The sequence below is a fragment of the Paramormyrops kingsleyae genome, chromosome 7 (assembly GCF_048594095.1).
Source record: "Paramormyrops kingsleyae isolate MSU_618 chromosome 7, PKINGS_0.4, whole genome shotgun sequence".
In the NCBI taxonomy this organism is placed as follows: Eukaryota; Metazoa; Chordata; class Actinopteri; order Osteoglossiformes; family Mormyridae; genus Paramormyrops; species Paramormyrops kingsleyae.
This window is the reverse complement of record NC_132803.1, coordinates 7675648-7702586: the sequence shown is the minus strand read 5'-3', so window position 1 is coordinate 7702586 and position 26939 is coordinate 7675648. Positions and strand designations below refer to the sequence as shown.

Below are 26939 nucleotides of genomic sequence, written 5' to 3'. Positions count from 1 at the left end.
AATTTAATGTAATGTTTTTGTTATTTGTGTTCTTGCCTAAAGAAAATGTGTCAGCAAAGTAAGTGTAGTGTGTGAGAACTGTGGGTTTTGCAGAAGTAAATTTATTCGCCCAGATCTTTGTAGTAATACAGCATGTTTTCTAATCCAACTGGTTCTTATTCTGGTAGACCTGGCACCTGTCCAAACAAAGCTTCAACTAATTCTATGCAGAAATGTAGCGTTTCGGTCATCTAATTCGTAATACCGTGGTAATTAATATATGCGTACATCTGAGCCCATGTGTTTATAATAATGCATAATATGTCTCGCATTGCAAATGTATTCTTCTCTACTTCCTTTAAAAGCAAAAATCTATGCTTTGTGGTCATTTAGTTACCATTTACATAGTAAGTTTTTTTTTTTAATTTGTCTGTTAGGCAACGCAAAGCAAGCTTATTTGGCACAATTCAGGTGCAAGGTATTCACAATACTTTACAGATGCTGAGGATTCTGGGAATAGGGAGTTAATCTGTCCCAGATGACTTCAGGGGTCTGGATGCTATAGTGTACAAGGGAATCAGAAATGTATTTAGTCTCAAGACCATTTAGAGCTTAGTTAGTTTATGGGACATTTTTGGCATTAGTCATTTCACTGCTGAGTGCTTTAGTCACTTTAGTGGATGCTGTCAGTATAGAAAGTGGTGCTTTAATTAAAAGCCTAACTGGTGTTCTCTATTAAATTAATGTCATCCTAAATGTCGTTACCCTATTAATTGGCCTATTTGCCATAATTATGTGCTGATTGAATATGACATTTTGTGCCAAATAAATCGGCTTGCAAAGGCAATTAAGAAAAAACAAAACAAATGAAATTTCTGGCTGAAATAACAGCAGTACTTTTAAATGCCAGTGGACCAGTGGATGCTAGTAGGGCTGTCACTATCGCTTTGTATAAATAATCAAGTAATTTAGCAGTTAATTTGATGATTCCGTAATCGTTTATATATAATAAGCACAAGGCAGGAACCAGCCATTGCAGGGTGCACACTCAATCACACATAGTCAGTTTAGGCACTCCAGTTCACCTAAGTTTCATGTTTTTGGACAGTGGAAGGAACCCAGAGGATCCACTGAAAAGACAGACTGACACACACACACACACAGACACACACACACATACACACACACACACACACACACGGTGAACATGCAGCGAGAGTGAGATGCACTACACCACCGTACTGCCTTCGACTTGCACAATGTGCAATGTTCACATTGACATGGTGTTACTGGCACATGTAATTGTCACATTGAAAGTACCACAATACAAATAATCACTAGTTGCACTAAAACATTTTTACTGTCAATGGAAACGGACCTTAGCAAGCTTTGAAATTTTAATGATGGTTCCTTTGCAAAATTATCTAGTATGTAAAAAAAAAAAAAAAAAGTCTACAGTTTGCAAGTGCTACTTGTGCATGAGCTCTGCATGTGACCTTCAGGAGCCATGATCATTCTCTTTACTGCCGGACTCATTCATAGACTGTGTGGTATGTGTGTGAGGAGACTGTGAGATGAGTGAAGAGGAGAAAAGTGAACAAGAACTGGTCATGAAAATACATACGTCATCTGCTGTGCAGAAATGTTTTCTAATCCACAGAGACAATATTGAGTAAGTTCTATTTGGCTATATAATTAATTTTGAACCCTAAATATCGCAAAAACTGCAAATCTCAACATGAACTTCTCAGAAATATTCTTCAGCCCTAAACACACAACATGTTATTATTATTAATAATAATAAGAATAATAATAATAACGATAATAACAACGATGATAATAATAATAATAATAATGATGATAATAATAACGATGATAATAATAACGATGATAATAATAATAATAATAACGATGATAATAATAACGATGATAATAATAACGATGATAATAATAATAATAATAACGATGATAATAATAACGATGATAATAATAATAATAATGATGATAATAAATACTAGTAAGTGAGGGGTTACTAAAAGCTGGCGTGATTAAGATACAGTTTGGGCTAGTGGCCATGTGGAAGACATGCAAAAGTTTTTTATGACAATTTTCTGCCTTATTGAAAGGACAAGTTTGCTGACGAAGGATTTGGAAATTACGCAAATTAACTCCACCCCGAATATTTCTTGGCTAAATTGTGTGAGAACAAATAGGTAGGGCGCAGCCCACTGTATCTGCGGAAAAGATTGTCAAGTCTAGACTTAACAGGTCAGGAGATGTAAGCTAAAATGTAAAATTCTGCACTGTACCGCTTCCCCCGTGACTGTCTGGTTTGGGTCGGATGGTCTGAGTAGTGGGTAGGAATCGACACCTTCCCACCAAATTTGATCGGTCTTAAAGTTTAAGCTGCCCATCTCGTTTTAGGGAATAATAATAATAATAATAATAAAAGAGAAATCCTAACAAAATCCACAGTGGTCCATAAGGACTACCTGCTTTGGACCCCTAATAATCATAAATATTACATGGTTATAAATATTATATGTACTGTATAATGTAAGATGATGCGGCTGAGCCAAGGGGCTAATCTTCATTATAGCAGCATAGAGGAATTGTAGAAGGTAAATTAAGCAGAATAATTTAAGTCATTTTCACAACAAAGACAAGTTAGACTACTCTGCAAGGCTACAAGGAACATTTCTGTGGGTAACCTTGCATTATTGGGTGAGTCCCTCAAACCCAAATGTTTTCATTTAAGGTATATTTGCATTGCAGTCCTTCTACGTGTATCTGTGGTGAAATTTAAGTTTTACTTTGCAGTACTGACTGACTGCATCTTCATTCACTTTTAATGTTTAGTGCTTCCACACAACTGAGGCTGTTGCTCTTTACCCACTATGCGCGGTCTTGCTTCCGCAATAATGCAGAGTAATCGAGAAGGAAAACTGAAATCGACGCTTTTAAATAACTGAGTAATTGAGTAATTGTGACAGTGCAGGCTGTGGTAGAGATATGCCTGCTCAGAGCTGCCTAAATTGTGTGCTTTCATAATAGCATTAATACCAGGTAAATAACTTACCGGTGATTAATTTCATTCATTGCACTTAATGGAGCTAAAAGGCTACTTTCCTGAATAGCATACAGCTAAAAGTAGGGCACAACTTGGCCTTTTAGATAGCATCCCTGCTATACATGAAGAGAGCCTTAAAGTCCCTGTTTAACAAAGCAATTGTGCAGATGATGAAAAAACAAACCATTGTGAATCCTTTTCATTGTGCCACTTTGTTTTTTTTTATTATTATTTTATTTAATTTGTGAGCTGTGAAGGTATGTTGCTAGCAATAACAATAGCTTCTTTCTTTTCTAGCCCCACAGGAAAGAAATTCAGGAGCAAGCCACAACTATCACGATACCTAGGCAACGCGGTGGACCTGGGATGCTTCGACTTCCGCACAGGCAAAATGATGCCAAGCAAGCTTCAGAAAAACAAGCAGCGGCTGCGCAACGAGAATTTCAATCTTTTCAAGGTATACTGCTGAACTGTTATCTCAGTATCGTTACATTGGACACAGAGGCCTGCCTTCTTGTTGAGTGCTGCATATGTAAAAAAACACTCTTGCATATGGCAGTGTGTGGCTCAGTGGGCTTAGCCCCTGTGCCCGTAATCAGAAGTTTGCCGGTTCAATTCCTCATTAATGCTTAGCAGTCTTGCCTTTACAGGTACGTTTTTAGCAAACTCTAGGTTTGGTTTTATGGGAAAAATATTTCAGTTACGATTGTTGCAACTTTTATTTTTGCAGTTTAAGACACTAGACTCAGGCATTATTTCTAGATGCAAGCATTTATTATGCCTAATAGACTCTGACCATAACAAACTACTCTGGCTGGTATTTCTACCTCACAGTGGTCCCTGTATATAAACTGCTGTGCGCAGACATGGGAAACAACATGATCGGTGTCGTGTATTTGCACGACATTATATTAAGAAAAGACGCACACAGTTGCGGCAGGTGAACTCGTGAACCATTATTCACGCTTTTTACTTGTTACAACTTAAAAGTATCCATGCGCATGGCAGATCACCAATAAGGATAAACCAATGACTACCGGAGTGAATCCACTTAAAGAAACAGGTCCATATACTACAATCGGTTGCATTGTTCACTCTGGGAGCACTGAGGTTGCAACTGAGCTAATTAGTTGGTATGTCAGGTGGTTAAAAAAACAATGCAGAGTCTGAGACTGACCACATTTTAAAGCATTTTCAATTCTATATTTTAAAGAATAGATATTTTCTATATATTAACATGAATGCAGTATGTTCTTGAGATTGGGCTCTGTCTGGATGGTGATCCAGATCTTGGTGCTTAGCTTGACCTGTAATCCTCCGGAATTGAACATTCTTAGTTTGGTACAGGAGGAGCACTAGGTCTCCCAAGGTGTCTCAGGTGATAATTTGAATCAGTACTTGTATTTTTAAAGATTTTATGAGTATCATATAAATGTTTTTTGGATGTAGGCCTATTTTTAAAAGGTTGTCTGTTCTCATATATGGCATAGGGGTAAAATAAAACATTTATTGAAGGCTTATGCGTTTGAACATTGTTCATTTGCAGTGATTCCTGTAGCACTCCTACAGGAATTGTTCAAGTGGGTTTTGCACATGTTTTATAAACGTCCTTTAAACTGTGCAATGTATGTGGAAACAATGTTTCCTGAAGTCACTGATTTTGCCAGACAAGCTTCTACTACAGTATATTGCTAATGTTTGTGTCATGAGGCTGACTAAGTTTATCTTAAATGCATTGTGATGTGAATAGTGTTCAGGCTGATTTGCTTGAAAATTATATAACATTTCATGTTTATGAACAGTCACCCCTCCAAATTTGCCAATTTGGTAATTGTGATTATATGAAGAACACCAAAATTATTTGGAACACATAAAATCATATATATAAGTATTTCTGTTATTTAACATTTGTTAGTGTAAGTACTATTATTTCTTACACGTGATTAGTAGTAGTGTTGTTAATAATAACTGTACTACTACTACTAATTATTATTATTATTATTATTATTATTATTATTATTAATTAATAAGTCTTCAGTTGAAATTTAAAGACTGAGACTGATTTTGCATCCCGAACATGAGCTGGGAAACTTTATAATAATACGACCACCCTAACCCAACTTTAATAGTGATTAAAGTGATCAGTTCTTTTGGTATTTATGTATTTTTTTTTTTTATTACTGGCGTGGGATTATCAAAACCAATACTTAAATGAATGAGCACTAAAATATTTAACGTAAGCACGACTGTATTGTGGGTTTTACATCTTTTTTGGGGCTACAGCAACTCCGCTGCTGTGAGCGTTACTGACTGTCCCATCGTTTTCTTGATGGCGGTATGCTAATGCGATATCCCATTAACAGAAATAAAAGGTGTGATACGCAGGAGTATGTGCTGCTGGCGGTTAAAGGAGATCCCAACAGTTCTAGTGTTAAAGAAATTAGCTACAGTAACAACACGTGAAGTGTCATTAGGCATAGCTGAAATGTATATTTGGATGTCATCAGGATAGGAATCATAATATTATGTTTTCTCATTATGTTACCTGCATGTAGAGAGAACAATATAGGACCAAGAGCTCATCCCTGTGGTACTCCATATTTGACCGGTGACACTGATGAAGGGGTGCAGATATTGGACACTTGCACATCTTGACATAAATTAGTCAAATAGGATTTGAACCACCACCATTCCATGCAGCCCAACATCAAATTCAGGTCTATGTGATAAAGTAGAATGGTCAATGTCAAAAGCTGCACGCTAGTCCTGAAGCATGAGCACAGTTGCACTGTCAACTAGGGATGGGCTGATCCACATTTTATCTGTTCCAATCCGATCTGTTACACAACCGCCAATAACAATACAGATTCTGATACAAAAGCTCTTTTACTGTAGCATTATCATTAGAGGTGCACCGATCCAATTGTATCAGTGCCGACACGATCCCGATACCTGAACAGAGGACATCTGCGGATATGAGTACTGATCTGATACCAAAGCTCCTTATTTAAACTGGCAAATAAAAATGGAAAAAAAAATATACCAAAAAAGCTTTGTTAATTAGGCTACTAGAATCATACATAACATATCGTTCCACCTCATTTGTCCATCTTCTGTTAAGTGTTTTGAGGCATTTGCAGTTCAATTTGTATATCTTCCAAGAGAGTATATGCAAGTGGCGAAAGCTTAGAATGGCCCACGATTTTTCTCCCACTGGCTACAGCGTCGCTTACACTTTGTTGCGACAGCAGCCCTTCCTGTATCACAAGCTGTAGCGAGTGTGCAGAACAGCCCAAGCCAGCGACTCCCAAATCATCTGTTCATTTTTTTATATTATTTGTGTTGTCGCCCAATTGCATGCACTTGGTTTAGTGGGTTTTTCCACTAAACACTATTCCCACCTCTCAAAACTTTGTCACAGAGATTGCAAATCACTGTGCTACTAGTTGTTTCAAGCATAACATACTTCCAGATCATCAACCTTTTATCTGGTGTTCTTGCGCTCCTCCTAACTCAAAGGGTATGCACATGATGTCACAGCAGGCAGAAGTCACTGCGCTCGCACCCACTGAATGTTAGAAAAAACTGAGAGTCAGCATTAGCGTTCAGCTTGAATGCTGCAAAAAACACATCTAAAATGGGGGAAAAACCTGTTATGCGATTGTGCAAATTTAACAAGAAATAGAAGCTATCTTATTACAGACTGCTGAGGACTAAATAAGTATGTATCGGACATGAATCTGTCACATGCGGCTGATACCTGATCCATCTGATAGATATGGATTGGTGCCGATACTGCACCTCTGCCATAGACCAAAGTGATCCCTTTGCCGCCATGTTTGTTAAATGGCCAGTCGCATCATGGGCGACTTCCTTGCTGAATTCCTTGTTCGGGCAGAGTTAGCGATCATGCTAGATGCGTGATGTGGCTGAGTGCAACTGAACTGTGCCCGGACCCACCTCTGAAAGCGAGCCCAGATATGATTCAGCGTACCATGCCCAGGCACGGCAGAGAGCAATCACACTAGTCAAATGAACTGGACTTTGGGGGTCAAACATGCTTGAGCATGGTACGGATCGCCTAGAGTGAGTACACCCTAAATTAGTCAGGTACATCGCCTGAAGACAGATACATTGATTATGCCAGGTATAGGTCTTGTCAGAACTCCCTGGGATTCTTTATGAAGTTGAGTGGGAATTGGGTCCTTTGAACAGGCAGTTGATTTTGCTTTAGTTATTAGTGTTTAGTTTGCTTTAGTTATTTTGCTTTAGTTATTACTCCTGTTCATTGACTAACTCAAATACATTATTGGCATGTGCACATTGTTTGCATCAGTTATTTGTGAGCCATTTAAACATTTTTGTAGTTTTATTGTTAAAGAAGAAAATGTTCACTACCAATATTACTTGGTAGCGCAGGTTCATCTTTATTTGTTAGGTAAGCTATTGTCTTAAAAAAGGTAGCGAAGGTTATTTCTATTGTGATCGATAAGGGGACAGTAATAGACTGAACAAGCACAATAAAGGACATGCTTGTATTGTTGTGGGCTGTCAGACGGTGCCAACTTGAACATCTCTAACCCCGTGGATTTCCATTTGCGCGCTAATCTGTGGCACGCCTTTAAGAATGTGTGTGATCATTGAACAGTCAAAACCACCAGACTCCTTTATTTTTCAAAGGAGCTGTTTCATCCAAAACCTGACTAACCACTGTATTAAAGTAGTTTGATTTTGTTGACATTTTGTACTAGAGGTGAAGTTCACATTACTTCTTGCATTAATTAATTGTAGCCAATTTAGGTGACGTGTAATAATAATCGCCATAGTCAAAGATGTTGGCTGAATCACGAAAGAGAGGGAATTATTCAATGGACAGTCAGATGCATGATGAACATGAACTCTGTGAGCAATAATCAACTATAGTGTATGATTGTGCACACGCCTTGGTCCCGTTACATGCAGGTGACATCCAACAGAGTCCGGGAGGGACAGGAAACTTTTGCCGAAAGCATCAGTCTCTGTGTCCGCATGCATATTGCAAGTGGCAAGTATTAGAATATTCCCCAAGTTAATAACTGAGTCAGTGAGAAATTCCCCAAATTCAGTTAGGTGGGCTGTACACTATAAGCATGTACATGGGTGGGTCTGATGTCATTTGAGATATCAATGGGACTGAATGGCTTACTTCCTGTGCTGATTGAACGGGAGAACAAGCAAACTCCACCCACATGGAGCCAGAGAGGCACAGTGCTAACCATTGCACCACTACACCACCTGTGTGCAAGGAAATAATTTCCCGTTGGAACTGAAGAGGGTAATCTGAGATTATTTCCCCCTCTTGTACTTCCAGATGAGTTTATCTTATAATATTTTGGTGGAGATGCTAACACGCTTCCCTGATGTTTGTAGTAGTGTCAGTCTGATGCTGCATTTTCCTCCTACAGTCCCAAAGCATGCTTAGGTCAATTGGTGTCTGTCAATTGCCTATAATGTTTTGTGTGAGATTTAAAATGCCTTTTCATAATACGAAACTGATTATTATTAAATATTTTTTCTTACATGTATAAATATCCTAAATCTGGCTATTTGAAGCAGAACAAATATTTTTAAACAACTACATTTTTCAATCCTGGTTCACTGGTTCTGCTGGCAGAGGCTACACTGAGCAGCAGGTTGCTTCCAGGTTCAAAATTTCTAAGCCAGCAGTGCACAAGAATAAGGTGAAGCAGGAGACACTGGGAACAACCAGAAACCAGTCAGATAAAGGGTGGAAGTGACGTTCTAATGCCAGAGGTGACTGTTAACTTATACGACAGTTTCTCATGAATCAGAGGATGACATCAAGTGACCTTCAAAAGGAATGGGCAACATTAAGTGTAGGTGTGAAGTGCACTGCTAGGACAGTTGATATCAGGCTCCTAGAAGCAGGACTGAAGTCCCATAAAGCAAGGAAGAAGCCCTTCATTAATGAGAAATAGAGAAGAACCAGGCTGTAGTTGTTTGCAAAAAAATATGTATTATTCACAGATGCACACCCATAAGTTGAGTGAAACAAAAAATTGTGCTGTGGTCTCTTAATTTTTTTCACGGCTGCATGTCATTTTACTGCATTTGTTACGTTACAAGCAGTTGATGAAATAATGATTATTTTTTTAAACTGGAAAATTGATTCCTCCACATGATGACAGTACTGGAAATGTCTTTCTATAAGTATAGTATTTCATTGTAGTCTCTAGTCTGTTTTTACTCCTAAATTTAACCATGTTTCTGGTAATTATAATTAGTAATTTGCTGATAAACTTGGAAGTACAAAATGTTCCCTTTTCATTGTCATTCCTTTTTCCATTATGCCTCCATGCACCATGGTAAATGCAGTTTGGATTTGATGGGAAATCTTTCTGTAGTGTTTCACGCTGGGAACTTGCTATAGCTACAAAGTATTAGAAAGCTACTTAGGGAGGCATTCCTTGGTATCAGTTGTGGTAAAAATTTGATTTATAGTTGGGAAGGATGTAATGTGACAACATGATGTTGTGTTATAATGACTTGGGCTGTCTTTATTTATTTTTTTGCTCCAACTAAAACGGGATGCCATTTCTGCTGCTGCTTTACTCATAGCGTCTCTCGTTTCTGCCCCATCCAGGGAAAACCTGACTTGAACACTTCCCTTCCAATCAGACAAACAGCGTCTATTTTTAAACAGCCGGTCACCAAAGTAGTCAACCATCCCAGCAACAAAGTGAAGAGCGACCCGCAGAGATCCTCAGAACAGCCCAGACAGGTTTGCTGTGTCTTCATCAAAGGCTTGTCTCTGCTTGTTCTTCATCACAATGACGTGACATTCAATTATTATTTTTACGTTGAATCTTTGTTCTTCAGGAGCAGAAGCTAAATTTATATTGTCATCAGAAAGGGGGATAGATGAATGACTGAATGAATGAATGAATGCATGCCTTTATTGTCATTGCACAAGGTATAAAGAATTTTGCAGACTATCCTCGGTAATGATGTCATAAATTGGAACTGCAGTCTAAGGTCCCATTTAACAGTGGTGGGGAAACACTACGTGAAATACTTTTATAAGTATCAACTCTGGGGTTCAGTTTTATCACTCCATTGTTTTAAGATGTATATGTTTTTATATTATATTACATTATACCTCATTGCATCTTTTAAGAGGAAACCTAAACCAAGATTCTGAAAACGCTAAAGCACAGTTTAAAGACTGCAAAAGTTGATTTTTGTTCAGATGTGGCATGTACAGGGGTTGGACCATGACACTGGCCAAAATAGTATTTGTGGTTTACGCCACTATATGTGCAGCCTGGTGGCTAATTTGAATCTACACTGATTGCAGATACCACCAGTAAGTGCAGAGTGTGAAGGTTAGCTGAGCAATAGCACAGCTGTAAAATATCGCAACATAATGAGTCCCTTCAAACAACATACTGGGAGACATATTAGAGTGCAAAAGAGGAAAAATTGTTAGTGTCCCGCTGGCGCATCTATGACCAGGACAGCAAATCATTGTGCTGTATTAAGAGCCACAGTATCCAGAGTAATGTCAAACCACCACAAAGGACGGACCATATCCAACAGGAGTAACAGTGAATGCAAGAGGATGTCCGGGTATTAATCTGGATTGTATCCAAAAAACATAAAACCAGAGCTGCCCACTTTGCTACAGAATTAAAGGTGCACCTGGTATAAAACTAGGTGTTTCATTTTCATTGTCCAGCCCCTGTATATTTTTGGAGTTATATAAATTATTCTGCTAATTTTATTTGCTATTAACTAGCTGCTGCATGATTAGCATACTGCCTCAGTAAGTAAAAGCCTAAATAAATTGAGATCGATTCTCTCATGCACTTAAGTAAAAAAAAATAAAATAATTTTTTTCACTTACAGTAAGTGTATTCTCCTATCCACTGAAGTCTGGATTTTACTTATGCAATTTGGCCAGAGAAATAATGAAATACAGGTGTGTCATATGTAAACAGGCCGTACATTCATTCTGTCACCATTTAATTGCATTTTTCACTTCGGGCACTGGAGTGCTGTATTGTCATGCGCCTCTACATGGTCAAATGCAATACTGAGGTATTCAGAAAGCAGAACGTTACAGAACAAAACTTTTTATAATTATTACACATTTAAAGACTGCAAAAGTTGATTTTTGTTCAGATGTGGCATGTACAGGGGTTAGTCCGTGAAACTGGCCAAAATAGTATTTGTGGTTTACGCCACTATACAGTGTGTGCAGCCTGGTGGCTAATTGTAATCTACACTGATTGCAGATACCACCAGTAAGTGCAGAGTGTGAATATTACATTATTACATTAATATTTGCAAGGGTTAGGGGTGGATGATGCTTGCAATTGTGAAAATTCGCAAAAAATACTTGGGCTCCCCTAACCTGCTAGCAAGAACGATCACATAAAAGTCTATTTATTGCCAATTTCTAATTAAACAATACTATACTATATATTGTCATTTTCTACCAAAACCTTTTTATATAGTATACATTTCTCCGATCTTTCAGCAAGTATGTCATAAAAAGAATTGATCTTTAGAAGATAAAATAAATACAGAAAAAATAAAAAATAAATAAATGCTTTTCCCTATTGCTTTTCTTCTTGCTATTATAATGATTAACATTTTTCATTGATATTATACTGTCTACCATGGGAGTTTCTGGCAGCCCATAGTAACCCTTGGTAGATTTTTATGAAATTTGGCACATTGATAGAGGATAGGCCATAGTATCCAGGTATCAAATTTGGGGTTAATCCATCCCTGTAGCGCCATCTTCAGGCCAAATTTGGTTATAACTTTCAAACCGTTTGTGTTTGAAAGTTATAAGTTGTGTTTTTTTTCTCTACTTGGATCTTATGGGTGCTATATTTCAGTACACAGAACACCTACAATCCACATAAAGGAACAATATACAATTGTATGTGGTTTATATTTGAATGGTGACTGCTTATAAACATAGGGGAGAAGTGAAATGCCGATCATGCAGGTCATGATGTGTTAGTTGGGATGGATGGGAATCATGGTATGTAAAAACTGTACATACTGGAGCTTAAAGCAGGCAATTTTGTGTCAATATATAACATTTGTAAGTTTCCACTAAGTTCATAATGTAATAACTTGCACATAATGTAGTAACATATTACATTATATGAAATAAGTTAATACATTATGCATTTATCATTTTTATTACATTATTGGCAGGTTATTACATATTGAGTTTTTATTACATTATTAAATTATGTGCAGTTACAATTTGTGAAGTTATTACATTGTGATGTTTAACACTGATGAAGTTTCAATCTTTGAACCCCTCAGTCACTGCTTGCAGTTATCATCATTCTTCTTCTGTTATTATTATTATTATTATTTATAATTATTCTGTATTGAAACGGTATGAGCAGCAGAGACCTGTAAGGTGTAGAAACACCAAATTTAGTGGATATTTAGTTCAGTTCAGTCCATGCTACTAATAATACTAATATTTGCTCCATATCTATTGGCTTGTTTACAGAATTCTTCTTAATGAAGAGGGGGAAAAAGCTGAAGTATATGAATTAATGTTTAAACACAATATAGGTCATTCTCATGAAGTCATTACCATAACATATCAGTTTTCTATAATTTTAAAATTATTCTGACAGCAGGCTCACATTATATTATTGTCTAAAATGTCGATTTTGCCTTTGATAGTAATACATTGTGAAGTAAAACAATTGGCAGTACAAAACAATTGAAGAAAGGATCATACATCTTATACTAATTGTCTATTATGCGTTTGAAAAAACTGAAAGTTTAAAATAATTTTATCTAGTTTTGTGTTATTTGATTTTGAAACTGCATCAGTAGTGCCTATTTGGGGAAAATGGTTGAGGGATCATTAAATCAGAGCTATACATAAAATTTTATCGTACCCAAATAAGTTAAGGTAATGTCATTTGCCCTGTGCAAGATTCAATCACTGTATTTCACTGTAATATTTCATTTTTGTTAAAGGATTCTCATGTTCGTGAGTGACCAAATATAAGCATAGTAGGTTACCGCCGTGCTTTCATTTATTTTCAAAATAAGATTTCTGGGTATTTCAGTTAGGTTCACAAAATATAAATGGAATGGCCCATTTTCCATGTTTTACTTGTTGCCATAATTGTTGGGGGTGAAACCTCCTTCTTGCTTGAATTAATTATATTTGTTGCATGGCCACGCCTTTGGATTAATGTTAATGGTGGACATGAACCTGCTAATGAGGGGAGAATATACTTAACTCAAAAGCACGTAACTTTTAAAGTGCTTTTTTTGACTTAAGTGCCTGATGGGACCCCTAGGTGCATGTGCTGCAAAAGTAATGGTCACCTTTCTACTTTAGTTGGGCTTCTGTAGTGATGGAGCAAATCAGTGACATAGGAAGGGACCAGCCTGTTTAATGCTTTACAAACAATTTAGCAGAATTTTAAACTGGATCCTGTATTGGAGTGCAAACCAGTGTAAGACAGTGCCTCTTTTGTCCTGGCCAAACCCTTGCTGCAGCATTCTAAAATAACTGCAGGCATGACACGGATGACTTACTGACTCCTGTGTAAAGAGAATTACTGTAATTTTAATAGGATGAGATCAGAACATGGATGACTTTCATCAGGCCCTGTAGGAAATAGAAATGATTTAAAATATTTCTGAGATGATAGATTTTACTACAGGATTGATGTGCTGATCGAATCTAAGATTGCTTACACCAAGATCAGTGGCATGCCATTTTGCATAGGGGGAGAGTTGACCCAGGCTCCGAGAAACGGAATCAATGCGATTTGATGGTCAGAATAAAATAATTTCTGTCGTATTCTCATTTAGTAGAAGAACATTTTGAGCCATTCAGACCTTTGTTTTTCAAACAGGCAAATAAGTTCATCATGTAGTGGGCATGGGGTTTTAAGAGTAGGTACATCTGAGCTTCATCAGCATACCAATGGAAACATGTTAGGGCCCAGAATGGACCGCTGAGGAATTCCAGATGTAATTGGAGGAATGAAAATTTCCAGTATTTACAGGGAAGGTTCACTGGCTACAGATGTAACAGATGGGCAGTGGTGGCTTGATGGTTAGGGTAGCGCACTTGTAATTGAAAGATTGCAGGTTCGAATCCCCCACCAGCAAGTCACCACTGAGGTACCCTGAGCAAGGTACCGTCCCCAAGCACTGCTCCCCGGGCGCTGAATTAGCTGCCCCCTGCTATGTCACGAAAGTCACATATGGGTCAAATGCAGAGGTCACATTTCGTTGTTGTGCACTGTGTGCTATGGTGTGTTGACAATTACCACTGATCACCAAATTCTAATTCTAAGAGGTAAACCAGTCTGATACTGTGCCCCAAAGGTCAGTAAATTGCAGTCCCCACAACAATAATAAGTAGGGTGTCATTTAGTATCTTTAATAACACAGCACTTATAGGCAACTATTTTTTGGAATACCAAATCTTATCTTTATAAAGAAAAACAATGTTATTTCATAAGAACATATAAGAAGTTAACCATATCATGATTAAAAAGCGACCACAGGCATTCACATTACAATAGTGTATTAAAAAGATAACATTCCAATAAACAAATGTCTTATTTGGGGGGGGGGGTGACATAGATGGTCCATATTACAAAATCCAGAATCCTAAAGAGCAGAGAATGTTTTCAGTGCAGCAGATGCACATAGAGAGGGCAAAACAATGTATTGTGGCCAGTGTTTGAGCCATTTTAATAAAAGAGATGAAAGATCTCTTAAAATGAAAGTTACTCTCTTTATTAACAGCCACTATTGGGTTAATACTAGCAGCAGCACAGATGGGGATGTTGACAATTTTTACAGCACTCAGTTACATGCAGCTTATATGAAGCAGCTTTGTAACAGACATGTAGGCAGTGGTGCCTCCATTCAGAGCATCATGAATGGTTTTTGTCCAGCCACGGTTTCTGGATGGAGCTGTCATAAGGGCGGTACAAGCTACCCTGGGTCCTTCCGGCAGTGGGGCTGCCCTGGGTCCTGCCGGCAGTGCGGCTGCCCTGGGTCCTGCCTGCTAAGGGGTCCCACTAAATAGAAGCTTATCTAGATGATAGTAATGAGTTCTAAATATTTTTGCATTGAATGTGTGTAGGTACATTTAATCTGAATTTGTTGTTTTGACTAAATATTAGGGCTGTAATAGTACGCATTAGTTCGGTACCTCTTTCAGTTCAGTATACACAATGAAATGAATGAATACATTTATTGACAAGGGTGATACCTACATTCACAAGTAGGTGTTTGATATGGAAAATATTAAAAATGGTGCTAATTGTGGTTGTGAGTTGATTATGGCTGCTTACAGTCAGTCATAATTGGCAGTTTAAGAACATTTTGGTTTCGCAATGAAGTACATGGGCACTGGAGAGAGAGTAGTTGATAAGACCAAGACTGTGTCAGCTCTGTTGTACCAAACTCTGATGTTGCTGAAATCACGAGCAAACATGCTGACTCATTTGAGACAACATGATCTGAATGTGTGTTCATCCGGAGCAAGTCAGCAACAGCCTCTGCAAATTAGTACCCCCATGGTAATAAAGGCGCTTTTACCATTTATATCTGATGGTACTGGATAATAACTATAGGCTTTAGGAGTGTTTATCACTACAGATTTGTGGCCATACTCTGTAGTAAAGAACACGTGATTTAGTTAATTATTGTTGTTATGATATTGTAGATGTTTATTTATTTGTTTAACATAATTGTTTTTACAATGTGCAAAAAGGCATCCCTTAGGTTTTGTTATTCAGATATGACGACAGACTCATTGCCATTGGATTGCAAATGTTCCTGATTGTGTTGGTGTTTGCAGTTTTATTAATAAATAATTTCAAAGCAAATTCTGTTTTCCCTGCTCTCCCAACATTGCACCAAACCGTGACCCCAAAACCGAGGTTTTTACTGAACCATGAATTTTATGAACCATTACGTCCCTGCTAAATATACACTGAAAATGCACTTAATCTAAATCCTGTCTTGTGGTGTAATCAGTCAGCCGAGGGTGGCGTGATCTGCGTGGCCACGTTACCATTTGGCACTAGCTAGTCTAGAAATGTCACACTGTAAACTGTCGGCAATTGGTGAGTTATTATTCTTCATTATTCAATTCAATTCAGGTCAACCCAAATTTATTTATATAGTGCATTTTCACAATATTACATTGTCTCAAAGCACTTTTACATTGTCCCTTCCCAGTGCCCGCAGAGAGCAAGCCAGAGGTGGCAGTAGCAAAGAAAAGTGTCCTAGTAGGAAGAAACCTTGGGAGGAACCAGACTCAAAGCAGGAGCCCAACCTCCCAAGATGGAAAAGGAAGTCCGAAATAGTAAAGTCCCATTTTATAAAATAAAATTGTGTATAGTCCAGGTATAAATGTGGAAGGTTCAGCTAATGTCAGGACAGGCAGGTGAAGAAGCTGCTTTCTTTGGTGGGATGGAGGGGGGGGGGTGGTCCAGCAGCAAGCAGGGGAGGGCAGATGGTGTGTAGTCAAGTTGGGTGGCAGGAGCTCCAAGACAGAGAGCTGAACAGGGCATTAATAACACTGTATGACAGATATTATATAAGGTATTGTGTAGTGTGGTATGGAGATGGGGAGGCTCCGGCAGGTTTAATGAACTGGCAGCTTAACCAGGCAGGAGGGGAGGGGGGGGGGAGGCATGAGGAATCCCTGAGCACCAGCACTCAAACAACACATGGGAGATGCAAAGATGCACTGGACACCCAGTTCATCCACAATCAATGACACTGATCTCCAACCACCTCTGCTTCACAGACTGTAACCCCAGCCAGGGATGAGAACGACCTATCAGCTTTGTCACCACATGCTACACTAAACAAATGACTTTTTAGCCTTGACTTAAATATCAGCAGTGATTGTGAATCTCAGATGTTTGCTGGTAGACTATTTAATAACACTGGAGTCCTCTGCAGCCAAATGATGATGGTTCCACTCTAGGCACCACCAGGTAGCCCCTCCTTTACAGTGAAGCAAACGAAGGGGGTTATATAAAACGAGTTAACTGCTAATATACTCTGGTGCTAGACCATTCAGTGCCTTATAGGTAAGCAGTAGTACCTTGTAGTCGATACGAGACCTAACTGGGAGCCAGAGGAGTGAGGCCAGTACAGGACTGATATGCACACGTTTCCTAGTCCATGTTAGGCCACTTGCTGCAGCATTCTGCACCAACCGGAGTTTGTTTAACTACTGTGCATACATTGATATCAGCAACACCCTGGGATGCCATAGGGCACAGTAGTAACGCCTCTGTTTTTTCAGGATTTAACAGAAGGAAGTAACTGGCCACACAGCTCCTAACTTCAGCCAAGCATCCCTCAGTCTTTGATAGCTGATGGTGACGGCTCTGGTACGGCTCGCATACCTTGCAGTGGAAAACTGTCAGTTCACTGTAACGGGTCGGGTGTGGCTCGGTTACTGCTGAGAGTAGATATAAGCGGCCCCCAGACCCATTGTTGTCCTTTAATACCAGCCAAAGGCTCTAGTCTTGCCAATAAAATGCCATGGTCAACAGTATCAAACACTGCGCTTAGATCCAGAAGAACCAACAGGGGTGTGGTACCATCATCAGTAGCCTTAAGCAAGTCATTCATGATTTGGCCTAAATCCTGACTGGAACATTTAATTAATGTTGTTTTTTCTGACTACCAGCCACTTTTTCTAAGATTTTGGAAATAAATGGATGGATAGAAATGGGTCTGTAATTAGCCATATCAGTGGGATCCAGGCTTGGTTTCTTAAGGACACGTCTGACAACAGCAACCTTGTGTGACTTTGGGACGTTCCCCAAACTTAATGATGTTCATCATATCAAGTAGTGTGCTACTTATGAGTGGTGCAGCCTTTTAAAACAACATTATACAGGTATGTTATCTAACAAACAGGTTGTAGGTTTTATTGAAGATATTAATTTTAGTAGATCAAATTTACCTATCAGACAGAGTAATTCAAATACCTCTTTATTTTATCAGACGTAGTTGAGCCGGATGTCAGAATTTTACGAGCAGCCAATTTAACACACTAAATAGTCTAATATTGTTCTTTGGTCAAAATTTAATAAAGTCATTACTGTAAAGGGTCACTGGAACCAGCGAGAACAATGATGCATGATTATTTGTCAGATGTGAAAGCGACAAATAGGAATTTGGGATTGTTCTTATTTTCTGTTGGACTGGGGGGTACGTGGACCTGGCCCTAGATAGGGCATGTATATATCTTGAGACATTTTCTTTCCAGGTAATCTGGAACATTAGCCTAGTGATTCACCACTTTCATTTGAGCTTCTATGTGTCTTGCTTAAGCTCTGTATGCTTGTTTGGTCTGTATGCTAAGGTGCGTGTTTCTTGTTGCTAAGTGGTTTTCGTTTTAATGGAGCAACACAGTCAAGACTGCAACCAGATGCCTGCTCAACCCTTTAGAACACAATTCCCAGTTCAGCCTCAGTAGTGGCCTCATCTAATGTGTGTAAAATGTGTGGAAGTGTAGACAAGAGCTGCAGCAGTGGAAGGGCCGATCAAATGACTGGAGTAGCGCTGAGGAGCCGTCTTTGTCTGAATCTCAAATGTCACCATTGCATGGTCAGAATTAGCAGAGTTTAGTGGGAACATTTACACACGTTCCATGAAAATACCACAACTAAGAACCAAATCTAGAGTGTGATTAAACAGATGAGTAAACCCTACATTCTCTGTAAAACCAACAGAATCAAATATGGAGATGAAGGCTTTCCTGAGAGGATCAGTATCATTTTCCATATGAATATTAAAATCCAACAATAAAAACTTTATCTACAAGAATGTTCAGGCTTTTTAAGAAATCCGTGAATTCCTTTATGAAGTCACTGTAAGGGTCAGGAGGCTTATAAACAATCAACTCAGTGATATATGTAAGTGTTGCTTATCGCTATGCTAGTTACATTAAAGACCATAAATTCAAATGTGTTGAATTTGTATCCTAATCTTTGTGATATCTGGTTTGCAATCAAAGAGAACAGCAACACCACCATCTCTACAGAGTCTGTCTGGCTCTATAGTAAAAGATGCTTCTCATCCACTACACTATGAGTTCCAGCTGCTTCAGTCAGGACGAAGATATAGAGTGCCTCAATGTAAAACTAAATGTTTTAAGAACAGCTTCATCCCTATTGCTATAAGCCTCCTAAATAAGTGAATGAGGTATTAGTCTTTTATGTGGAATGTGGAATTATGGTTATGTGATTGTGTTATAGTGTTATTTTTGTGACTCACTTTACTGCAAAGCAAATTTACCTTTGGGTACGAATAAAGTTGAACTGAACTGAACTGAACTAAACTATTTCAGACTGGATTTAGTTTTATAAGTATACCCAGGAGGAGCAATATCAAGGTTTTGCTTAGATTCAGTTAGACATATAAATCAAAAAGCTAGAGTAGCATAGACACATAGATTACATATACATATATTAACATTGCTAACATAGACCAAGACTGTTGTCTGAAACTGCGCTTTTGCACTGTTCTATTCTATATAAATTAATTAAAACTAAACCATTCCTATAACCTGCTGAACATACACAAACCTAGATAGGATGAGTATTCTAACCTCAGTAGCTAATTAATTACTATGCACACTCAATACTCGGATGGTATGTAAATACAGAAATTATGTTTTAACAATACACAGCCATGGGAACAAATAATCTCTATAAATGGTATAAGACCCAATTTAGGTTTTGATTGACTGTATTGACTGGGGGAAATTCTGGTGCATACAAACATGCAAATAATGCAGATAATGCCAAACAGACAAGGCACGAAGACTGTACACATGGTGTGAGCAAAGTAAACATACTGCAGCGGATTTTAAAAGTACATAGTACACAAATGGATGTAAAATCTTGAGGAGCAGAATGTGAGATCGACTAAACGTGAATATTTAAAGATGAGAATAATAATCTGCAAATAAATTATGTGCAGTTAGAACACAAGGCACCGGATTGTATTATAACAAGACAGGATGCTTCCTGGCGTATTATGGCTATGGATGGGGAGTGTAACGTCTGGAGAAAGTGTGATGTCGGTCACCAGTTGTCTGACGGCTTCGGGCAGCGATAATCCCCGGTAGCATTTTTAGCACAGCATGGTGGAATGAGCCGGTGGCTAAAATATGCTCCATTATAGAGGCCACGGAAGTGGACGTGCAGACTTGTTCATAATATTGCTAACATTCTCTTCTCTGCTTCTGATATTAGTGCAAGAGAGGTTTCGCGACCATACACGAGAGACATTAATAATCTAACGTTTTTATGATTCGTACTAGTTGAATTACGGTTGGCAAAAAGTTATCACACGCTAATTGCAGATATAGGATACCTATGACAGAATGTAAAAATAATCAAAAAGAAATTATATTGTATTATGCACATTTTTGACAGTTCGAGCTTCGTTACATTCGAAACTTGCAGCAATAAGTTTTTATTCTGCCGTATTTGGTATAGCTGCAGTTCCGGTTTTTGCCAGCAGGCTGTGCACAACTAGTGTTTCGAAACTTTTTGAACCGTTTCGAAACATTTGCTTGTTTCGAATGTTTCGATGATTCGAAATTGCCATTTCTACCAGTAGCCCAGTCCCTGCAACTGCAAAACACCCCCACAGCATGATGCTACCACCTCCATGCTTCACTGTGGTATTGGCCAGGTGATGAGCAGGGCCTGGTTTCCTCCACACATACCGCTTAGAATTAAGGCCAGAGTTTAATCTTGGTTTCATCAGACCAGAGAATCTTATTTCTCACAGCCTGGGAGTCCTTTAGGTGTTTTCTTTGCAAACTCTATGAGGGCTTCTATGTGTCTTGCACTGAGGAGAGGCTTCCGCTGGGCCACTCTGTCATAAAGCCCAGGTTGGTGAAAGGCTGCAGTGAAGGTTGTCCTTCTGGAACTTTCTCCCATTTCCACTCAGGATCTCTGGAGCTCGGCCAGAGTGATCTTTGGGTTCTTGGTTACCTCTCGCACCAAGGCTCTTCTCCCCCGATTGCTCAGTTTGGCCGGGCAACCAGCTCGAGGAAGAATCCTGGTTGCCCCAAACTTCTTCCATTTAAGGATTATGGAGGCCACTGTGTTCTTGGGAACATTAACTGCAGCAGAATTTCTTTGTAGCCTTTTCCAGATCTGTGCTTTGCCACAATCTTGTCTCTGAGCTCTTCAGGCAGTTCCTTCGACCTCATGGCTTAGTTTGTGCTCTGATATGCACTGTGAGCTGTAAGGCCTTTTATAAATAGGTGTGTGCCTTTCCAAATCATGTCCAATCAATTTCATTTAACACAGCTGGACTCCAATCAAGGCGTAAAACCATCTCAAAGATGATCAAAAGAAATGGACGACACCTGAGTTAAATATGTCAGTGTCACAGCAAAGGGTCTGAATACTTACATCCATTTGATATTTCAGTTTTTATTTTTTAATAAATTTGCAAAAACATCTATAATTCTGTGTTTGTGCTGTCATTATGGGGTACTGAGTGTAGATTCATGGGGATCAAAAATGAATTTGCATAATTTTAGCATGAAGGTATAATGTGACAAATGGTTAAAAATTGAAAGGGGTCTGAATACTTTCTGAATGCACTGTATATTATATGAAATACAAAGCTTTATATATTAGGTGATGAATGAATTCAAATTAAAACATTCACCTCCCCCCCACACATTTCCTGTGTCCCCTGGCCGCATTCAGTTGGCTATAAATATCATAAAATTTTCTTTATTATTGCAAATTTTAAACTTATAGTTTATTTACTGTGTGCAAAATTGGGACTGTAAAAACTCAAAGTGGTGAGAGGACAAGTGGTGTTAATTTTCTACTCTCCGAATGACCAAACTTTTTTCTCTTTGCAGCTTTTTTGGGAGAAGCGATTAAAAGGTTTGAGGTCATCAGATGTAACGGAAGAGGTTCTGAGAACCATGGAGCTTCCTAAAGGTTTACAAAGTAATACCTGCTTTATTTAAGTTAGCATTTTTAAAATTTCATTTCACTGATGAAAGAACCCGTGGTAATGACCTGGAACTTGAATTTTTCAGGTGTTGGACCAGCTACAACAGATGAAACTTTACTGTCAGCCATTGCCAGTGCTCTTCACATGAGTTCAACCCCCATAACTGGTCAAACATCAGCTGCAGCGGAGAAGAACCCAGCCGTCTGGCTCAACACGTCACAGCCACTCTGCAAAGCTTTTGTTGTTACAGATGAAGACATTCGGTAAGAACATGCTACTCATACTAGTATGAGTAAGTTGATGGAGATGTTAAAAATAAACTCTCCTTCATCATATGGAGTCTGCATTAGAGGACGTACAGGACAAAAATAGATATTAATAGTTTCCTTTAAAATTTAGTTAATTGTCTAATAACAGTGTAGTTAAAAAAAAACTGTAAAAAGGCTGGTTTTCTCTAATTCGTTCATTGAGTAGTACATCATATATATATTTTTTTAATTTCTATGTAAAGTATGGGTTTGTCAGATTACTTTTTTATATATAAAGGAAAAAGTCCCACTTGTTTTTTGTGTGTAGTATATGATGGTTGTATCTTGCCTATGTGATATACTATTGAGTGTAATAAATTTCCATTTAATTCCATAGACAATCTGGATGGAAATTGTAACTGCTAGTTTTCCCATTATTGCTATGAGAGGACTAATACTGCTTAGTTTTCTTAGTCTTTCAATTTCCTAACGAACATGCCTGCTGTGAAATAAAAGTGTCATATGTGAATGGATTAATTAAACAAATAATGTGCTGATAAAATATACAGAGGTTTATTATTATTATTATATTTATTATTATTAGTGAATTAAAGGCAAAACTAATTTATCTCCCTTACATTTTATGGCTCATTACTCCATGGAATGGTTCCAAGGTTCAACTGTTTTCCATTCTCTTGATAGGGAACAGGAACTGAAGGTCCATCGGGCACGGAAGAGCTTAGAAGAAGCACTGATGGTAGATGGTTTGGCGCGGGCTGCTGAATCGACCAGGGACACTGATATATAGAGGACAGACAAAAAAATAAATATTGGATGAGGTAAAGAGGGCCCAGTCTAGGGAACATACCTACTGTACTCCAAAGACAGAACCTAGTACTGTAGTGCTCACAATGCTGGAATGTCATCAGTGAACATATTCTAAATATGATTCTGGTTTATATATGAATCCCAATTCCAAAGTAAAGGGGAGTTTGTCAATAAAGAGACAGCCTATAATATTAAAAGAAATTTAATTCTCAGAATGTTGCATTCATCTCCCTGACCTTGTATACATATAAATGATCCATTTTACTTGATGGCTGTCATAACCTTTTGAATGATGCAGATGTTGCTGAAAGATTACATGTTGCAGACATGGAGACAAACAGCAAGTTCAGTACGTTCATGCTGAAAGTGCACTTTGCAGAGACCTTTGGATGATCTGCCTTTGCCATGAAGTGTGTTGTCAATTGTAGGAATTTTATTTAATCTAATATATTACATGGTTCAATTGCCTCAAAACATAATGTGCTATATAAAATTTTAATAGCTTTTAATAATCTTGTTCCTTACTATTGTATACTCCCTAGTATACTGCATACTTTGTATTAAGGATACAGACTCTGGGATTTTTTTAGTGGAGGAACCTTTGCAAGGGAATTTTTGGGATTTATTGGGGAATTAATATTTTCCTGTATGTACAGTTGTCAAACATACAATATGAGGCTAGACTGACCATCTGGCATACTAGGCAATTTCTGGATTGGCTGGCCGTTCGGCCATGTTTATTGTGGGGGACCTCAAAGTCCAGGGCCAATTTTTCATTCAGCCCTGCTCACACTGATTAGGCACAACTGACCAATACAGACTTTAGGAGTTTGCACAGTTACATTGCCTTTGTGTACTGCTATTTTGTAACACAATGATGAATTGTATTGTAAAATTTATATCTATTGAAATAGTTTTAATAACATATTTACCTGTCATTTTTAGTGATCGTTGTTGACATACCACAACGAAATGTGTACTCTGCATTTAACCCATATGTGACATAGCAGGGGGCAGCTAATTCGGCGCCCGGGGAGCAGTGCTTGGGGGCGGTACCTTGCTCAGGGTACCTCAGTGGTGCCTTGCTGGTCGGGGATTCAAACCAGCAATCTTTCAATTATAAGTGCGCTACCCTAACCATCAAGCCACCACTGCCCACATTGTCAACAAAAAAATGGAATCTATGAAAACCCAAAATTGGCATTGTTCTAAAGAATTTTTGTATATCAGCATGTGTAGTATTATTAGCCTTGGTGTATTCTATTGTTTCAGTTACTAAATGTGCCCTTATTTTCGTTCTGTTTACAGAAATATAGACTTTGACATTGGACTCTGTTTCAAAAATCACTGAAGGGAACATTGAGGGATCATCAGTCTCCTTAAAGCTCAATGGACCCATGTAGTTTGACATCTTATCATTGAACATTGATTATCATTGAAACCACACACACATACACACACACACATACATATACATATGTATATATGCATATATAAAATCTCAGAACAATGCTTGTTTTGAATTAAGATTTTTCATAGAGCCATATATTGAGCAGCACTATTTGAATTTCAGGTCAACTTGCAATCTGCTGGATTTGTATTGCTAATTGTTTTTATTGTTGATTTCAACAGTTGTAAGGGAATTGTCTATTTCAGGGTTTATAAGAATTTATATGTATGGAAAACTGCTTATGTAATTAAAATTTTACTTATCAGCAAATTCCTGAATCAGTTTGGAGTAAATAAATGATAATGTATAGAATGCATTATTATTATCATTATTATTATTATTATTTAAAGTGAGGAAAATGTTATGTTCTATACTGCTGAACCAAAGGAATTGTTTTGTCTTAATCCATCGTTTGCCTCTATTCACAGTCTTTCAATTTTACATCATATTTTTCAATTCCTCTGTATCTAATTTTACAGTATATGAACAAGTCACTCTGCTCTGCCCTGATTATGCTATTATTGTCATTAAGCTTCTTTATCCAAAGATAAACTCAAATAATTTCCATTTTAACTACTCATTTCACAAAATACATGCTGCAGTTGTATATCTCCAATAAATAAATTATTTTTGGTCATTTTTGTACATAACCTGTTTGTGCTTGTGTCCTCCATACAGTTCCCATAAATCCAATTATATCTTAACTTGTGACAATTGTAGCTTGGTCCAGTGCTGTGCTCCCACCTTTGACTTTTAGGGGCTTTTTGTATCCCGTGGACTTTAGGGAATCTAACTTTTTTGTGTGTGTTGGTAGTTTTGTAATATTTTCTTTAGACTGCCGTGTTTTCATTCGATGAAATGTATCACACAAACTGCTCCAGCATTGCTGGCTAAATGGCTTTACCGTGTACTCGGATGGCAAGCTACGTTCTCCACTCCGTAGATATGTGTGCATGTATGTGTCTGAGTTGGTCTGAAAGGGATAGGAATTAACCATGTTTAACCATTCAAAACAGTCGTCAGACAAGATAGTCATCTGTTCACTGATATTCTTTGTTGTTTTGTGGACAAGGAATAGGTATATTTTAAAAGCCAACAGTTAAAAATACTTTTATTTGTAAATACTGTTCTTCTTGATTGTAGCTAATCCTGTGCATATACTATATATAGGAACATAAATTTTTATGTTTTTTGTGCAAAAGGAACATGTCAGTGTATTCATGCCATTCACCGTTTTCTTAAATGTGAGGATTAGAGTTTGTACCTGTCCCATATACTGTAGCATCACCCCATATTGGACAATAAAATGGTGTCTCCCATTTCCAACCAATATGGGATATGACCCCCCCCCCCTTCTCCCTGTAAATTTCACCGTGGTCGAATCTGGGAGTGCGGAAGTGTCCTCCCTAACTTCTTAGACTCGAACATGGCAGCCTTAGTCATGATTGTTTGATCGACAAAGGAGTGTATCTCCAAATAGCCAAACACAATGATACAGTGAGGTAAAGCTACGAGATTCTGAAAAGGTTCATATATGTGATTTAATTCTTGGGTCGACGGGAGCTGGCATTTAGGGGATGCAATGAGGGTGAATACTCAGCAAAAGAAGCTAAAGATGAGAGAGATCAGGGGAGAATGATAAAATAATTATAACAGATGGCGAATACACACATGACGACAGGCATGAAACATTTTTAAGTTTGTTAAATAATGTTTTCAGATAAAAATGTGTAGGCTAATGCTAACTCAAGTACTGGTTTTTAAGTGAACATGAGTCAAAACATTCTTTTTCATTAGCTAGCTACATTACAAAGCATTCATGATTGTTATTTACGACTAATTATTTGCTGCGTTTTTGCTGTGTAGAGTTTGCAGTTCTACAGAAGACAGGCATCACCAGTTGTTTGGACATATCTACCGAAAAGCTATTGATTGATTAAAGTGGTCCTTTGATTAAATCGGATGCAGTTCATCCAAAACTTCAGTTGCTTCGGTCATTTGACTACATATGTCACCATCTCAAACATATACTCGGGAGAGCAAGCACCATTTTTCACTTGTGTGTACCTGTACAGAAAAGTGTTGGGGGAAGTTAGACATGCATTCATGTACTCCAGAAAAAGTACCTTAATTTAAACAACTTTGGCTCACTGTTTAACATTTTTTTGACTGGGGAATAATTTAATAGTGGAGTCTTTCTTAGTTATTAGCAAAATAGCTTCGATGTGACAAAAAACAGATTCTAGGAAGGCTAAATACAAAGCTCCTTCACCCTCTGAGGATACTAACACACCTTCTAATGCTA

At 38.0% G+C, this 26939-nt stretch overlaps 1 protein-coding gene across 4 annotated transcripts in view; it reads left to right on the top strand.

Annotated features, from left to right (window-relative positions):
• mbd2 (methyl-CpG binding domain protein 2) overlaps nucleotides 1–25284 on the top strand; it is a 39172-nt gene extending 13888 nt beyond the window's left edge. For 2 of the 4 annotated variants that reach the window (XM_023811628.2, XM_023811629.2), the window contains exons 3-7: nucleotides 3347–3506; nucleotides 9693–9830; nucleotides 22011–22101; nucleotides 22194–22371; nucleotides 23059–25284. In XM_023811628.2, the coding sequence (XP_023667396.1) occupies nucleotides 3347–3506; nucleotides 9693–9830; nucleotides 22011–22101; nucleotides 22194–22371; nucleotides 23059–23164 (673 nt within the window). In that variant the 3' untranslated portion in view covers nucleotides 23165–25284. The remainder of the gene's footprint in view (nucleotides 1–3346; nucleotides 3507–9692; nucleotides 9831–22010; nucleotides 22102–22193; nucleotides 22372–23058) is intronic. The other 2 variants (XM_023811630.2, XM_023811631.2) reach the window with 2 other exon arrangements.
• Nucleotides 25285–26939: the final 1655 nt, after the last annotated feature.